This window comes from Ananas comosus, linkage group 5, assembly GCF_001540865.1.
Source record: "Ananas comosus cultivar F153 linkage group 5, ASM154086v1, whole genome shotgun sequence".
Taxonomy (NCBI): domain Eukaryota; kingdom Viridiplantae; phylum Streptophyta; class Magnoliopsida; order Poales; family Bromeliaceae; genus Ananas; species Ananas comosus.
Genome location: NC_033625.1, coordinates 2129399 through 2147089, shown reverse-complemented (window position 1 = coordinate 2147089; position 17691 = coordinate 2129399). Strand labels below are relative to the sequence as shown.

General features: G+C 43.7%; 2 protein-coding genes and 1 long non-coding RNA gene across 4 annotated transcripts; 1 reads left to right on the top strand and 2 right to left on the bottom strand.

Moving 5' to 3' along the window:
• On the top strand, positions 155-1875 carry LOC109709845. 2 transcript variants are annotated; one of them, XR_002216220.1, is made up of 4 exons: positions 155-736; positions 828-1051; positions 1494-1560; positions 1692-1875. It is a non-coding gene; the product is annotated as an uncharacterized LOC109709845 (long non-coding RNA). The 2 variants fall into 2 exon arrangements; XR_002216221.1 differs by having other exon boundaries at positions 156-736; positions 853-1051.
• Positions 4430-10369, bottom strand: LOC109710254 (peroxidase P7-like). Its single transcript, XM_020232764.1, has 7 exons — positions 10277-10369; positions 9903-10094; positions 8906-9454; positions 6158-6269; positions 5813-6027; positions 5439-5630; positions 4430-4594 (listed from the first exon to the last, which is right to left on the bottom strand). The coding sequence occupies exons 1-7, from the start codon at positions 10352-10354 to the stop codon at positions 4430-4432; spliced, it is 1503 nt and encodes a 500-aa protein (XP_020088353.1). The 5' UTR covers positions 10355-10369.
• Positions 15631-17079, bottom strand: LOC109710917 (peroxidase P7-like). The gene is made up of 3 exons (XM_020233729.1): positions 16987-17079; positions 16613-16804; positions 15631-16188 (listed from the first exon to the last, which is right to left on the bottom strand). Exons 1-3 carry the CDS (start codon positions 17062-17064, stop codon positions 15631-15633), a joined length of 828 nt encoding a protein of 275 aa, XP_020089318.1. The 5' UTR covers positions 17065-17079.

Genomic DNA, 17691 nt, shown 5'->3' with positions numbered 1-17691 from the left:
CCCGTGGTATTCAAGCCATCTCCGTATTTCAAGGAAAAAAAAAAAATCCCACCTCTTCTCTTAAACTACAAAATAATATTTTTTTAATAGAGCCTACTTTCTCTTATTTAATTAGGTGGTCAGGTTTTTTTTTTTTATAGAGACTTTTCACATTTCTCCTTCTCTTCATCTCATTCGTCCCTCAGTCTCCTCCCTCTTAATTTATTTTTTCATTCATCCGCCCATTTACCTGCCCTTTCACTCTCTCTTACATGCGCCCGTCCGTGCTCCTTCTCTTCCCTCCTCTCTCCTCCTTCCCGAAACACCTCTCCTCGCTCCCTGACCTCGCGCTGATGTGCGCCAACCTTACTTCCCTCCACTACCATCCCCTTCGCCCCTTCCCACTAACCTTCGATGCCCTTGAGGACCCCTTTCTCGACCACCCCCGCCGCAACAACAACAGCCGCCTCGAGCACCACGTCTCCCCTGCCGCCGCCATCGCTGCCGTGCGCCGCGCCCTCGACCTCGGGATCAACTTCTTCGACACCTCCCTGTCCGTATCCTTAACTCTAGCCTTAGATCTCCTTCTTTGTATAAGCTTCGAGGTTCGCTGCTGGGCAAGTGCCTCAAGGAGATCGGGGCGCGGCGGGAGGAGATCGTCGTCTCCACCAAGTGCGGGCACTACGCCGACGGGTTTGACTTTAGCGCCGAGCCGTTGATGCATGGGGAACAGTTGACATTTTAGTAAATAATGCAGGTAATTGGTAATTGACTTTCTCTGTGTTTCAATTTCAGTAAATTCATGATACCTTTTGGTGAAGAGAGACCAAAATAAATCATTTAATTAGGAATTACGAAGGGAACACATTGCAGATGAGAATGAAGAAGTCACAGTGGCAAGAAGTAATTGACCTAAATCTTACTAGCGTCTTTCTCTGTACCCAGGTGTGTATTTCCATAATCTTAATTCAGCATAATAAGTCAGCTACATTAAGATATTGAATCATCTATTTTTCTGTTATCTATCTGTTCTTTGCAGGCTGCAGCAAAAGTGATGATGAAAAAGAAAAAGGTATGCCCGGCAGATTTTCCTCTTGGCTTCTGTCGGATTGATAATTTGGTGGACTGCATTTTAGTTCTAATGTAGTATTAGTGGAAGAAGTAGATGACATGTACAATAGTACCCAGAAAAGTTGAAAGTATTAGTGAAAAGAAAATCGAAACAAGTGTTAAAAAACATAAGAAACATCAAAATTCTAAATAAAGTATATTTCCCTTTTAGAAGCTGCATGTTCTCCAAAAACTCAATAAATATAAGTTTTCTATTTTATTTCCTTCCCTGATAAATGCAATCAATTTGTATTCTCCTAAGATTTTATATGTGAAGAAGGTAAATGCATATTCTGAAACATCCTCTGAGCACAATTTGACAGAAAGTTACATAATTGAGTACAATTGTACAATCTTTTTTTATTAATATAACCATTTCATATTTAATGCATTGATCTCATCAGAAACAGCATAGATGATGAGATGCTCCTACATGTACATGATATTGAGTTCACCCCTTCCCGCAATCAGGTCCAGTTCCTCTCTTTACCCTCTCTTTTTTAAAAAAAATTTTTGTATTTTTTCCTTTAGTATCGAATTATCATAGAGTTGGATTATTTTGCGATTCTCTATGTGTATGTGTGGATTGTTTTGCAATTTAGTGTATTTGAATGTTAACAACTGGGAGGGGATCGTGCGGCGCGTGTGGCCGAACACCAAGTACTTGGACATGATCATGGGCAATGGCACAGTACAAAATACCCATGCAAGCTATCTTACATTGACTGAGTTATTGCATTCGGGAATATTACCATAAATAAAAATTTTCTATATTGTTTTCATCAACAGCTCGCAGGCTAGCCCAGAGATATCTGAAGAACAATCAAATAGTCGAAAAAGATCACGCAGGCAAGAATGAATCAATTCGAAGTTCACATTGCATTGAAAAATGAATAAGAAAAATTACTTATACTGTACTCTGTTTTGTAGTTACATGGAAAGTTCCGAATCAAGTTACGAAGAAAAGTGAAGATTAACACGGCAGAAAATGTTGCAACGATTGTTTTGTTATGCTATTTCAAGAATATCTGGAAAGTACTAATCACATTTCAATTATCATCCCGACCAAATACTACAGTTAAAGTAGTACTTAGTTGTATTAAATTACTCCACCTTTTGTAGTGAATAAATTTCTATTTCTATTAACTACCGTTTCTATGAACTCCTATATTAATTTACTCCACATTTTGTAGTAAATGAATTCCTGTTTCAGAACTTTTGTTAATATATTGGTATTTCTTCTCTATATTTTCTAATGTTACTAACTAATATACCGGTATATCTTGCATATATTTTCTTTTGATTTTTTGCACTCTTTCTTATTTGATTTGCAAATTTATAGTTACAAATATGGTATAATTTTTTATATTCTTCCGCCACTGGAAATTGATAATTTCGCTATCTTTCTATTTGTTCTTCATATTTATATTTATTTATTTATTTTGTAAATTTTTATTAAAAAGTTTTACCCGCCGCATCGCGCGGGTTTCTACACTAGTAGTGCTTGATGGGCCATACAAATGCAATGCCAATTTTATATATATATATATATATATATATATATATATCGATACATAATAATATAAAATATTTATTTTTTTCAATAATAAAATATTTTAATTATTTGTTATATATTTTTATCAAATTTATCAAATTTTTAAAATTTTATTGAAAAGATTACACACTATTAAAAAAAAAGTTTTGAGTTATGTCATCGACATAGAAGTTATATCTTGACGATATCTTGCTAACATAATGCAACATAGTGGATACCCATGCCAATGGATAGTTAAATCCATGATGCAGAATACTATTGTATATATATAAAAAAAATTCTTCTCTCTTTTGTCAGAAGATAAAATTTTATAAAAATTTAAGTTATACATATTATACTGTTCTAACCAAGGATTTTTGTTTTTTTGAGTTTTTAGTTTTAAAATTAGAAAGTTGATAAGACTAATGAAAAATAGTGGACTTAGATAAAAAATATATATATAAAATTTACACCCCACTTATAGCGTTAATTGCTCTTGTATTTTTATTGGAAGCATAATGCGGAATCACTGTAATTTTTTTACCAATAGAAATTATGATGTCCGGAATTTATAAATCATTGGAAACCTAGTACTAGGGGTGTAAAACGGGCCGGGAAGGTCATGGGCCACTCGGCCTAGCACGACTGTGGGCCGGACCGTGGCCCGACACGACTACGGTAGCGTTCCGGCCTGACTCTTCGGGTCGTGCTGGGCCTCCCTTCTTGGGCCCCACAGCCCTGTCCGAAACGGGCCTGATTCGTGCTGGGCCGAAGGGAGGCCCGTGGCCCAACACGACCTGAAACGGGCCTAATCCGTACCGGGCCGAAGGCAGGCCCGTGGCTCGACACGGCACGGCCGTTTGGGTCGTGCCAGCCAGGCCAACACGGCCCGAACCCCCAAGGCCCAAAGCTGTTGCCTTGGGCCTCGGGGTTGATCTCCTTGGGAGAAGGAGCCCCAAGTTGGGAGGAGGTTTTTAGTCTAATAGAGCAAAACAATTTTGGTCCATTGGACCAAAACACTCTCTAATTTTTTTTTCATATATAATATATATATATATATATATATATATATATATATATAGATATATTAAAAATTTAAATATTTATATATTACAATTATTTTTATAAATTTTAAATTTCTAAATAAAAAAATATTTGTTATATTTTAAATTTTATATATTTTTTAAATAAATAAAGAAATAAAATTCTTTAGGGGCCTGTTTGGAGCCCGGCCTAATCCTTCCGGGCCATGCTGGGCCAGAGAAGTGGTAGCTCCGGCCCGCCACGGCCCAGCCCGAATTTAAAACTGGACCGGACCGGGCCAGCCCCTAGCTCGAATCAGCATGAAAAATGTGGGCCGGCACGGCCCACATTAAAAAAATAGAGGATGATATTAGGAACAGTGAAAACTTTGAACAGTGAAAACTTTATATATTAGGAACAGTGAAAACTTTACCTTAATAATCACTTCCTAATACTCTTTGTTGAACCCCTGCCTAATACTCATATTAGGAACAGTGAAAACTTTACCTTAATAATCACTTCTTTTAATTTCCATATTTTAATAATCACTTATAAGCCATATTTGATTCGAAGTCGGAACGTGAATAGAATAAACTAGAATGGCTCAATATAAAAAAAATAGAGGATGAATTGCTCTTCAGTAATTTAATAATTTTTGGTAATCTTTCCAAATAATTCAACAAAGAAGAGTACAATATGTTACAAACAACCAGTACTTCACCAAACCTACAACTAGTCGATACACATTGGGTCCAAATCCAATCCACACCAATTCCAACCATTTTAGTTCACTCTTGAGCAATGCAACCTAATCTGGCCGCTGGTCCCAGTCAGCGGGTTCATCCTCCCCATCTTGACCATCGCCGCCGCAAAGTCGGCCGCGAAAAACGTGCCGTCCGCACTATACTGCCGAACCAGCGAATCCTGCGGCCCGTTGTTGAACAGCTCCTGGTCCGAGTGAAAGAGGACGCGGTGCGCGATCAGGTCACGGTAGTACGCGTTGTCGAACCGCTCCGGCGTTCGGTCGAGGGGTGCCAAAGCCTCAGTGGCCCCGCCGCCGGCACTCCGCGAGCAATTTTGCTGCAGAAGGGATGCGAATGCGCTGTCGATGCTGGTGTCGCCTATCATGCGGTCGGCGAAGAAGCCGCAGTGCGCGTGGCCGATGGTGTGTGCACCGGAGAGCGCGGTCACGTCGCGCGCCGTGAAGCCCCTCCGGTTGAACGTGTCGAGGAGCTGGGCGAGGTCGGAGCTCGGGCCGGGGAGGAATTCATTGGCGGCCTTCATGTTTGCCGTGAGTGAGTCCCTGCGGCCGAGTTCAACTGTCCAAGAGGGTCCTCCGAGCTGCAGTCAATAGGCAATGATTTAGACCATATATTGCGAGATAATAAGAACAGCAACTGTTACACCTAACAAACTAACATAAAATTACAATCCTAGTCCAAAAAATTATCACATTTTATAATTATATATTTTACCGTTTCATCCATTAGTCATAGCATGAGTTTTATTTAAAGTGAAATGCAACAACACGACTCGAGTGTCGGATCAAGCTTGTGCGAGAACTCAAATTTCTGACCTCATTGTTGGCATGGACACGCCTGTAGTACTCTATAAGTGTTTTGGACCAAATTTAATCGTTTTTGTAACGTTCAAAATGGCTATTTGCCTAGCCCAGCGATAGGCCAGATCCATTTTTGAGCAATAGGCTATCAATTATCTCATTCATGGACCTGCATTAACAAATAATTTGTACACCAATTCAACGTGTATTCTGAGTGGACCGGGTGCATACCAAGTTGACGCCGTCGCGCGTGGCGAGGGCGACGATATCGGCGCACGACACCGTGCCCCTACAAACTTTCTCCACCTTGGATTTAATGGCGTCGATTACATCAAAACCACGGACCGAGTTGAAATTTGGGGGCGCGTTCTTCTCGCTCAGGAACTTTGGTGTCTCATCCAATAAGATCGAGCCATCGCACCCCTATATTACCAAATACATATTTATTAGTACATATATAGTTGATTACTGAATAAAATTATAAAGTTTTTAATTTTATTATCTAACGTTCACGTTCATGTCGACAAGATCAATTTGAGAATGTCTTTTAACGTGTTATCACAATGGAAAAAGAAAAAGAGAGAGTTAAGGCATGGCAAGCGTACGTTGGGGAAGCAATCGTGGAAAAAGAGGCGGAGAATGGACGCGGCCATTCTCGGCTCCTTTCGCACGACATCGACCATCGCCGCGCGCACGACCGTCTGTAGCTTCGGGCAAGAAGCGTTGTAGAAGCTGGGCGATAGCGTGCCGTGAGCGGCAGAGGTGAGGGTGAAGAGCATGAGGGCGAGGAGGGTGGTGGAGGAGAAGGTGGTGGCCATGGCTAATTGAAAAAGAAGAATGCTTATTGAAGTGTGTAGGGAATGAAGGGAGATGTTCATTATGTGCTCGCATATATAGTCATCTTTTGCATGGATCATGTACGTACGTTTTCTTGGGCTTTGGGAACCAACGCGGGATCGAGTGGTTGGGTGGTTTGGTAAAAATGGACGGCCCATAAGCCGCCAGAAAAAAAAAGACAAGTGTGTTTTGTGCAGCTTCCTTTACTGGAATAGAAACAATTGCCTGCACCAGGTTCATCGCAGTTTTGTATTTAGAAATTGAATAATTAAATTAAAAGTATTTATGAGACCTCCGGTAGTTATATGTATAAAATATAATATGGCTAAAACTTTTAACTCAGTTAGCTATAGTATTTTGGACGGTGATTACATTTAAGAGGTTAAGAGAGTTAACATACTAGAGTTAGAAAAGTTCTAAGATGGGTGACATTCCAGATACTAGGGCGTCACAAATGTTATTGGAGTCAACTACCAGCAGGAAGTTTAAGTGAGTTTCAATTGAGCCAGAATTATACAGTGAGAAAAGCAAGATTTTCATGCTGATGATTGTTGTGGGCGGAACGCGGCTTCCCCACAAGATCGATTAAAGCTAGCGAGACAAGTTTCACATCATGTTGTACTTATGAGTTTGAGCCTAATGAGAATAGGGTAAAAATTTTTAACCCACGCGCCCGCGCCTGCACCCCGCCACCCACGCCGCGCCCCCGCTCGCGCCCACGCCTCCGCCCTCGCGCCACATGTGCAAATTCTCGCAGTTAACTTTCGTCAAATATAAAATTAATTTAAACTCCATCAATTTTTTTTATTTTTTAATGTACAATTTATATCTTAATGCTCAATAAACTCCATCAATTTATATTTTAAATGTATTTTAAAAATTCAAAATAACTACTGAATGTTAACATAAAATTTGTAAAAATAAGTTGGTGGATAAGTGCGGTTATACATGTGAAGCAAGTATTAAATATTGTGATACAAGATCATGTCGAAAACTTACGGTATCGTGCCGAAGATTTTCCGGCCCGGTATGACATAGTGCTTGATGGATCATATCGATGCATGCTAATTATAAAAAAAAAAAAGGATTAATTGCATACACGTCCTTGCAAATATGGTGAATTGCAGATGTATCCCTACAAAGCTCAACTTTCATAAGTTATTCCTGCAAAAATACTAATGTATTCAGATATGTCCCTGCCGTTAGGGTCTGATAGGAAAATTTCGTTAACCACAATTAAAATACTTAACAATGGTTAATTAATAACGTGAATTAGCAATTTTATCCTTCTTCATCTCGCTCTTCATCTTCTTTATCTTCTTCTTCTGCTTGTTGAAATGGCCGTCTACGTCGTCGTCGGGGATGGAGGAGATGCGGCTGGCCATCGTGGTGGAGAAAGAAGGTGAAGATGGAGCTGCAGCAGCTAGTGCTCGCGATCCTCGACGACCCCATGGTGAGCCGCGTGTTCGGGGAGGCCGTGTGTTGGAGCTGCGACATCAAGCTCGTGATCCTCTGCCCCCCGCCGCCAATCCTCCGCTTCCCCTGCGACGCGCGGTGCCCGCCACTTTTCTTTTGCAACTTCGCCGCCGGGGACGGCTTCAAGGCCCACGGCTTCGCCTTCCCCTTCGCCCCACCCCGGATCCGACTCCTCCTCCCCCGCGCCGCCGAGAACTTTCGCCGTAGCCGCTCAGCTTCACAAACCGCCGGCAGCCGCGCCCGTGAAGGAAGAGAAAGAGGAAAAATGATATATTTGTGAGGCCATTTTTGCAAAATACCAGCTGGAACTTTTCGAGGGATATATTTGTAAGGACAAAAATGTCATTTCAAATGTCATTTCATAACTCTACTGTTAAAAAATAAACAGCTCTCTAACGAATTCTAACCAGAGAGACATATCTGAATACATTAAGATTTTTACAGGAATAACTTATAAAAATTGAGTTTTGTAGGGATATACATCTGCAATTCACCGTGTTTGCAGGGACGTGTATGCAATTAAATCATGCATATATGTGTCGATACATAATAGTATGAAAATTTATTTTCTCTAGTAACAAAATATTTTTATTGCTTTTTATATATATATTTTTATCAAGTTTTTTGAATTTTATTGAAAAAATTACGCGCTATTTAAAGAAAAAAAGGTTTTGAACTATATTATCGACACAGAAGCTATATCCTAACGATATCTTGCTAACACAATGCGACATAGAGGATACACATGCTAATGGATACTTAAATCTATGATGCAGAATAATATTGTATATATATAAAAAAATATTTAAGTTATATATATTATACTGTTCTAAGTTCTAACCAAGGATTTTGGTTTTTCTTTAGTTTTTAGTTTTAAAATTAAAAAGTTGATAAGACTAATGAGAAATAGTGGACTTCGGATAAAAAATATAAAATTTACACCCCACTTATAGCATTAATTGCTCTTGTATTTTTATTGGAAGCATAATGCAGAATCACTGTAATTTTTTTACCAATAGAAATTCTGATATTGGGAATTTATAAATCATCAATGGAAACCTAGTACTTGTATTAGGAACAATGAAAACTTTACCTTAATAATCACTTTTTTTTTTCCATATATCAATAATCACTTATAAGCCATGTTTGATTCGAAGTCGAAATGTGAATAGAATAAACTGGAATGGCTCAATATAAAAATTAAAAAAAAAATAGAGGATGAATTGGCCTTCAGTAATTTAATAATTTTTGGTAATCTTTCCAAATAATTCAACAAAGAAGAGTACAATATGTTACAAACAACCAGTACTTCACCAAACCTACAACTAGTCGATACACATTGGGTCCAAATCCAATCCACACCAATTCCAACCATTTTAGTTCACTCTTGAGCAATGCAACCTAATCTGGCCGCTGGTCCCAGTCAGCGGGTTCATCCTCCCCATCTTGACCATCGCCGCCGCAAAGTCGGCCGCGAAAAACGTGCCGTCCGCACTATACTGCCGAACCAGCGAATCCTGCGGCCCGTTGTTGAACAGCTCCTGGTCCGAGTGAAAGAGGACGCGGTGCGCGATCAGGTCACGGTAGTACGCGTTGTCGAACCGCTCCGGCGTTCGGTCGAGGGGTGCCAAAGCCTCAGTGGCCCCGCCGCCGGCACTCCGCGAGCAATTTTGCTGCAGAAGGGATGCGAATGCGCTGTCGATGCTGGTGTCGCCTATCATGCGGTCGGCGAAGAAGCCGCAGTGCGCGTGGCCGATGGTGTGTGCACCGGAGAGCGCGGTCACGTCGCGCGCCGTGAAGCCCCTCCGGTTGAACGTGTCGAGGAGCTGGGCGAGGTCGGAGCTCGGGCCTGGGAGGAATTCATTGGCTGCCTTCATGTTTGCCGTGAGTGAGTCCCTGCGGCCGAGTTCAACTGTCCAAGAGGGTCCTCCGAGCTGCAGTCAATAGGCAATGATTTAGACCATATATTGCGAGATAATAAGAACAGCAACTGTTACACCTAACAAACTAACATAAAATTACAATCCTAGTCCAAAAAATTATCACATTTTATAATTATATATTTTACCGTTTCATCCATTAGTCATAGCATGAGTTTTATTTAAAGTGAAATGCAACAACACAACTCAAGTTTCAGATCGAGCTTGTGCGAGAGCTCAAATTTTTGACCTCATTGTTGGCATGGACACGCCTGTACTGTATAAGTGTTTTGGCCCAAATTTAATCGTTTTTGTAACGTTCAAAATGGCTATTTGCCTAGCCCAGTGATAGGCCAGATCCATTTTTGAGCAATAGGCTATCAATTATCTCATTCATGGACCTGCATTAACAAATAATTTGTACACCAATTCAACGTGTATTCTGAGTGGACCGGGTGCATACCAAGTTGACGCCGTCGCGCGTGGCGAGGGCGACGATATCGGCGCACGACACCGTGGCCCTACAAACTTTCTCCACCTTGGATTTAATGGCGTCGATTACATCAAAACCACGGACCGAGTTGAAATTTGGGGGCGAGTTCTTCTCGCTCAGGAACTTTGGTGTCTCATCCAATAAGATCGAGCCATCGCACCCCTATATTACAAAATACATATTTATTAGTACATATATAGTTGATTACTGAATAAAATTATAAAGTTTTTAATTTTATTATCTAACGTTCACGTTCATGTCGACAGGATCAATTTGAGAATGTCTTTTAACGTGTTATCACAATGGAAAAAGAAAAAGAGAGAATTAAGGCATGGCAAGCGTACGTTGGGGAAGCAATCGTGGAAAAAGAGGCGGAGAATGGACGCGGCCATTCTCGGCTCCTTTCGCACGACATCGACCATCGCCGCGCGCACGACCGTCTGTAGCTTCGGGCAAGAAGCGTTGTAGAAGCTGGGCGATAGCGTGCCGTGAGCGGCAGAGGTGAGGAGGGTGAAGAGGGCGAGGGCGAGGGCGAGGAGGGTGGTGGAGGAGAAGGTGGTGGCCATAGCTTATTGAAAAAGAAGAAGGCTTATTGAAGTGTGTAGGGAATGAAGGGAGATGCTCGTTATGTGCTCGCATATATAGTGATCTTTTGCATGGATCATGTGCGTACGTTTGCTTGGGCTTAGGGAACCAACGCGGGATCGAGCGGTTGCATGGGTGGGTTGGTAAAAATGGACGGTCCATAAGCCGCCAGAAAAAACAAAAAGACAAGTGTGTTTTGTGCAGCTTCCTTTACTGGAATAGAAACAATTGCCTGCACCAGGTTCATCACAGTTTTGTATTTAGAAATTGAATAATTAAATTAAAAGTATTTATGAGACCTCCGGTAGTTATATGTATAAAATATAATATGGCTAAAACTTTTAACTCAGTTAGCTATAGTATTTTAGACGGTGATTACATTTAAGAGGTTAAGAGAGTTAACATACTAGAGTTAGAAAAGTTCTAAGATGGGTGGCATTTCAGATACTAGAGCGTCACAGTTGTTTTTGGAGTCAATTACCAGCCGGAAGTATAAGGTGAGTTTCAATTGAGCCAGAATTATACAGTGAGAAAAGCAAGATTTTCATGCTAATGATTGTTGTGGGCAAAGCGCGGCTTCCCCACAAGATCGGTTAAAGCTAGTAAGACAAGTTTTACATTGTGTTGTATTTATGAATTTGAGCCTGATGAGAACAGGGTAAAAATTTTTAACCCGCCGCCTGCGCCCTTGCGCGGCCCGCGCCCGCACCCACGCCCCCGCTCGCGCCCACGCCTCCGCCCTCGCGCCACGTGTGCAGATTCTCGCAATTAACTTTCGTCAAATATAAAATTAACTTAAACTCCATCAATTTTTTTTATTTTTTATTGTACAATTTATATCTTAATGCTCAATAAACTCCATCAATTTATATTGGCCAATTTGCATAAAAAATCCACTTATTTTGGGCTTTTGCAAAATCGGGCCACCTTTTTCATTTTTGCAGATTCGGTCTGCTTTTTCAGCAAACTGACCAAAATACCTTTATTACTTTTTCTCTTTCCTCTTTCTCTCTCCACTTCGTTCTCTCGTTCGAAAAAAAAAAGCGAAGGCCAAGCGGAGCAATTTTTTCTTCTCTTTTTCTTTTTCTTCTTCTCCTTCCTCCTGCTGGAGCACCTTTTTTTTTCGCTCTTCTTCTTCTTCTTCTTCTTCTTCTTCCTGCTGGAGCACCTTTTTTTTTCGCTCTTCTTCTTCTTCTTCTTCTTCTTCCTGTACGAGCACGGGGCGCGCCACGGCGACTTCCGGCCCAGTACCGCACCTGCCTCTGCAAGGACGAGAACGGCTGCGCCCGCCGCGTCTGCTTCTTCGCCCACAAGCCCGACGAGCTCCGCGCCGTCAACCCCTCCCTCGCCTCGTCTCCGCCGGCCTCGCCCTCCCCTCCCCTCGCTCCTCCAACGACGCCGCCGCCGCCGCCGCCCTCGTCCTCTTCCAGCAGCAGCAGCAGACCCTGCCGCCGTCGTCGTTGTCATCCCCCTCCTCGTGCTGCGCCCGGCGGAGCTCCACCCGCGGCTCCGCTCTGCGGGCCGGGTGCACCGTTAATGGTGTGGTGTAATGGTGTAATTTCACCATTAATGGTGTAATGGTGCACCATTACACCACCATTAATGGTGTAATGGTGGTGTAATGGTGTACCATTACACCATTACGAAGAACCCGGCCAGCCGGGAAAGCGAGCGCCCGCGTGAGGCCGCCGGGTCGACGTGCGCCTCCTCCGCGGCGACGGCGACAGAGCGGGAGGCGTTGGCGTGCACCGGCCGACCTCGAGCTCGGCCGACCCTGACCTCCCCCGCGTCTCCGCTCGACCCCGACGCCCGCAGGCCGCCGCGTGCACCGGCCCCGTGCGTGCCGCGGCGCCCCCCGAGCTCCTCGGCAGAGCTCGGCAGAGCTCGGCTCGGGGGCGCCGTCGCCGCGGCAGAGCTTCGCCGCCGCTGCTACCGCCGCCGCCTCGTCGGAGGTGGAGCTGCGCTGGGGCTGGGGGTCGGAGGAGCAGGAGGGTTCGCGGACGTTGTGGATTAGCTGCTAGATCGACACCGCGGGCGTGGCGCTGCTCAGGAGGTCGCGGATGAACCCGTCCACCCACGTCGACGCCGCGCCCTGGTCCGCCCGCCGCGGCCCGCCGCGGCCTTGTTCGCCGCGGCCGCCCCCCCGCCGCCGCCGCCGCGCTCGAGATCCGCCGCGAACAGCTGCAGAGCTCCGCGGGAGAGGCGCACGTCGACCCGGCGGCCTCGCGCGGGCGCTCGCTATCCCGGCTGGCCGGGTTCTTCCTAATGGTGTAATGGTGCACCAGTACACCATTAATGGTGTAATTACACCATTACACCGGTGTAATGGTGTAATTACATTAATGTGTAATGGTGTAATTACTCCATTAATGATGTAATGGTTACACCATTAATGGTGTAATTTCACCATTAATGGTGTAATGGTGCACCATTACACCATTAATGGTGTAATGGTGAAATCACGCGGCGGTGGTCGGGTTCGGGGTCGGCGCGGGGGAGGTCGACGAGGAAGTAGAGCTTCTCCGGCTTGAGTGGGTCGTCGGGGTCGAGCGGTCGGGCTCGGAGTCCGACGCGCGGCCTTCCTCGGGCAACTAGTAGGAACGCACGGCGCCGGCGCCGGCGCCGACCCGCGTGGCGGTGGTCGGGCTCGGGGTCGGCGCGGGGGAGGTCGACGAGGAAGTAGAGCTTCCCCGGCTTGAGCGAGGAGTCGGGGTCGAGCGGTCGGGCTCCGTGGCGAGGCCGGAAGTCGCCGTGGCGCGCCCTGTGCTCTTACAGGAAGAAGAAGAAGAAGAAGAAGAAGGGAGGAAAAAAAAAGTGCTCCAGCAGGAGGAAGAAAAAGAAGAAAAAGAAAGAGAGAAAAAAAATTGCTCCTGCAGGAAGAAGAAGAAGAAGAGCCTGCCTGGCGGTGCTCCGGCGGGGCGCCAGCCTGGCCTTCGCTTTTTTTTTTCGGCAGAAAAACAAAAAAGAACGAGAGAACGAAGAGGAGAGAGAAAGAGGAAAGAGAAAAAGTAATAAGGGTATTTTGGTCAGTTTGCTGAAAAAACGGACCGAATCTGCAAAAACGAAAAAGGTGACCCGGTTTTGCAAAAGTCTAAAATAAGTGGATTTTTTATGCAAAAAGGCCATTTATATTTTACATGTATTTTAAAAATTCAAAATAACTACTGAATGTTAACATAAAATTTGTAAAAATAAGTTGGTGGGTAAGTGCGGTTATACATTTGGAGCAAGGATTAAATATTGTGATATGAGATCCTGTCGAAAACTTATGGTATTGTGCCGAAGATTTTCCGGCCCGGTATGGCATAGTGCTTGATGGATCATATCGATGCATGCTAATTATAAAAAAAAAGGGTTAATTGCATACACGTCTTTGCAAATATGGTGAATTGCAAATGTATCCCTACAAAGCTCAACTTTCATAAGTTATTCCTGCAAAAATACTAATGTATTTATATGTCCCTGCCGTTAGGGTCTGTTAGGAAAATTTCGTTAATCACAGTTAAAATACTTAACCATGATTAATTAATAAGGTGAATTAGCAATTTTACCCTTCTTCATCTCCCTCTTCATCTTCTTCATCTTCTTCTTCTGCTTGTTGAAATGGCCGTCTACGTCGTCGCCTGCGAGGGAGGAGATGCGGCGGGCCATCGCGATGGAGAAAGAAGGTAAGGATGGAGCAGCAGTAGCTGGTGCTCGCGATCCTCGACGACCCCGTGGTGAGCCGTGTGTTCGAGGAGGCCGGGTTCCGGAGCTACGACATCAAGCTCGTGATCCTCTGCCCCCCCGTCGCCGATCCTCCGCTTCCCAAGCGCCGCGCGGTGCTCGCCGCTCTTCCTTTGCAACTTCGCCGCTGGGACGGCTTCAAGGCCCGCGACTTCGCCTTCCCCTTCGCCCCACCCCGGATCCGACTCCTCCTCCATCGCCGTCGCCGTCACCATCGCCCCCGCCGCCAAGAACTTCTGCCGCAGCCGCTCAGTTTCGCGAACCGCCGGCAGCCGCGCCCGTAAAGGAAGAGAAAGAGGAAAAAAGATATATTTGTGAGGGCATTTCTGCAAAATACCGGCTGGAACTTTTGGAGGGCCATATTTGTGAGGGCAAAAATGTCATTTCATAATTCTACTGTTAAAAAATAAACAGCTCTCTAACGAATTCTAATCAGAGAGATATATCTGAATACATTAAGATTTTTACAGAAATAATTTATAAAAATTGAGTTTTATAGAGATATATCTACAATTCAGCATATTTGCAGGGACGTGTATGCAATTAACTCATATATATGTATGTCGATACGTAATAGTATGAAAATTTATTTTCTCTAGTAACAAAATATTTTTATTACTTTTTATATATTTTTATCAAGTTTTTTGAATTTCATTGAAAAAATTACGCACTATTTAAAGAAAAAAAGTTTTGAGCTATATTATCGACACAGAAGCTATATCCTAACGATATCTTGCTAACACAATGCGACATAGAGGATACCCATGCCAATGGATACTTAAATCTATGATGCAGAATAATATTGTATATATATAAAAAAATATTTAAGTTATATATATTATACTGTTCTAAGTTCTAACCAAGGATTTTGGTTTTTTTTTTAGTTTTTAGTTTTAAAATTAAAAAGGTGATAAGGCTAATGAGAAATAGTGGACTTCGGATAAAAAATATAAAATTTACACCCCACTTATAGCATTAATTGCTCTTGTATTTTTATTGGAAGCATAATGCGGAATCACTGTAATTTTTTTACCAATAGAAATTCAGATATTGGGAATTTATAAATCATCAATGGAAACCTAGTACTTGTATTAGGAACAATGAAAACTTTACCTTAATAATCAATTTTTTTTTCCATATTTCAATAATCACTTATAAGCCATGTTTGATTCGAAGTCGAAATGTGAATAGAATAAACTGGAATGGCTCAATATAAAAAAAAAATAGGGATGAATTGGCCTTCAGTAATTTAATAATTTTTGGTAATCTTTCCAAACAATTCAACAGAGGAGAGTACAATATGTTACAAACAACCAGTACTTCACCAAACCTACAACTAGTCGATACACATTGGGTCCAAATCCAATCCACACCAATTCCAACCATTTTAGTTCACTCTTGAGCAATGCAACCTAATCTGGCCGCTGGTCCCACTCAGCGGGTTCAGCCTCCCCATCTTGACCATCGCCGCCGCGAAGTCGGCCGCGAACAACGTGCCGTCCGCACTATACTGCCGGACCAGCGAATCCTGCGGCCCGTTGTTGAACAGCTCCTGGTCCGAGTGGAAGAGGACGCGGTGCGCGATCAGGTCGCGGTAGTATGCGTTGTCGAACCGCTTCGGCGTTCGGTCGAGGGGTGCCAAAGCCTCAGCGGCCCCGCCGCCGGCACTCAGCGAGCAATTTTGCTGCAGGAGGGATGCGAATGCACTGTCGATGCTGGCGTCGCCCATCATGCGGTCGGCGAAGAAGCCGCAGTGCGCGTGGCCGATGGTGTGCGCGCCGGAGAGCGCGGTCACGTCGCGCGCCGTGAAGCCCCTCCGGTTGAACGTGTCGAGGAGCTGGGCGAGGTCGGAGCTCGGGCCGGGGAGGAATTCATTGGCGGCCTTCATGTTTGCCGTGAGTGAGTCCCTGCGGCCGAGTTCAACTGTCCAAGAGGGTCCTCCGAGCTGTAGTCGATAGGCAATGATTTAGACCATATATTGCGAGATAATAAGAACAGCAATTGTTACACCTAACAAACTAACATAAAATTACAATCCTAGTCCAAAAAATTATCACATTTTATAATTATATATTTTACCGTTTCATCCATTAGTCATAGCATGAGTTTTATTTAAAGTGAAATGCAACAACACGACTCGAGTGTCAAATCCAAGCTTGTGCGAGAGCTCAAATTTTTGACCTCATTGTTGGCATGGACACGCCTGTACTGTATAAGTGTTTTGGACCAAATTTAATCGTTTTTGTAACGTTCAAAATGGCTATTTGCCTAGCCTAGCGATAGGCCAGATCCATTTTTGAGCAATAGGCTATCAATTATCTCATTTATAGACCAATTCAACGTGTATTCTGGGTGGACCGGGTGCATACCAAGTTGACGCCGTCGCGCGTGGCGAGGGCGACGATATCGGCGCACGACACCGTGCCCCTACAAACTTTCTCCACCTTGGATTTAATGGCGTCGATTACATCAAAACCACGGACCGAGTTGAAATTTGGGGGCGCGTTCTTCTCGCTCAGGAACTTTGGTGTCTCATCCAATAAGATCGAGCCATCGCACCCCTATATTACAAAATACATATTTATTAGTACATATATAGTTGATTACTGAATAAAATTATAAAGTTTTTAATTTTATTATCTAACGTTCACGTTCATGTCGACAGGATCAATTTGAGAATGTCTTTTAACGTGTTATCACAATGGAAAAAGAAAAAGAGAGAATTAAGGCATGGCAAGCGTACGTTGGGGAAGCAATCGTGGAAAAAGAGGCGGAGAATGGACGCGGCCATTCTCGGCTCCTTTCGCACGACATTGACCATCGCCGCGCGCACGACCGTCTGTAGCTTCGGGCAAGAAGCGTTGTAGAAGCTGGGCGATAGCGTGCCGTGAGCGGCGGAGGTGAGGAGGGTGAAGAGGGCGAGGGCGAGGGCGAGGAGGGTGGTGGAGGAGAAGGTGGTGGCCATAGCTTATTGAAAAAGAAGAAGGCTTATTGAAGTGTGTAGGGAATGAAGGGAGATGCTCGTTATGTGCTCGCATATATAGTGATCTTTTGCATGGATCATGTGCGTACGTTTGCTTGGGCTTAGGGAACCAACGCGGGATCGAGCGGTTGCATGGGTGGGTTGGTAAAAATGGACGGTCCATAAGCCGCCAGAAAAAACAAAAAGACAAGTGTGTTTTGTGCAGCTTCCTTTACTGGAATAGAAACAATTGCCTGCACCAGGTTCATTGCAGTTTTGTATTTAGAAATTGAATAATTAAATTAAAAGTATTTATGAGACCTCCGGTAGTTATATGTATAAAATATAATATGGCTAAAACTTTTAACTCAGTTAGCTATAGTATTTTAGACGGTGATTACATTTAAGAGGTTAAGAGAGTTAACATACTAGAGTTAGAAAAGTTCTAAGATGGGTGGCATTTCAGATACTAGAGCGTCACAGTTG

Excerpts from the sequence above, each read along its gene's own strand:
- LOC109710917 (XM_020233729.1), bottom strand. The coding sequence starts at position 17,064 with ATGGTCAATGTCGTGCGAAAGGAGCCGAGAATGGCCGCGTCCATTCTC. Across the intron at positions 16,805-16,986 it reads TCCACGATTGCTTCCCCAAC|GGGTGCGATGGCTCGATCTT; the intron begins GTACGCTTGCCA and ends TTTGTAATATAG. Across the intron at positions 16,189-16,612 it reads CGCGCGACGGCGTCAACTTG|CTCGGAGGACCCTCTTGGAC; the intron begins GTATGCACCCGG and ends TATCGACTACAG.
- LOC109710254 (XM_020232764.1), bottom strand. The coding sequence starts at position 10,354 with ATGGTCGATGTCGTGCGAAAGGAGCCGAGAATGGCCGCGTCCATTCTC. Across the intron at positions 5,631-5,812 it reads TCCACGATTGCTTCCCCAAC|GGGTGCGATGGCTCGATCTT; the intron begins GTACGCTTGCCA and ends TTGGTAATATAG. Across the intron at positions 4,595-5,438 it reads CGCGCGACGGCGTCAACTTG|GAGCTGTTCAACAACGGGCC; the intron begins GTATGCACCCGG and ends CACTCGGACCAG.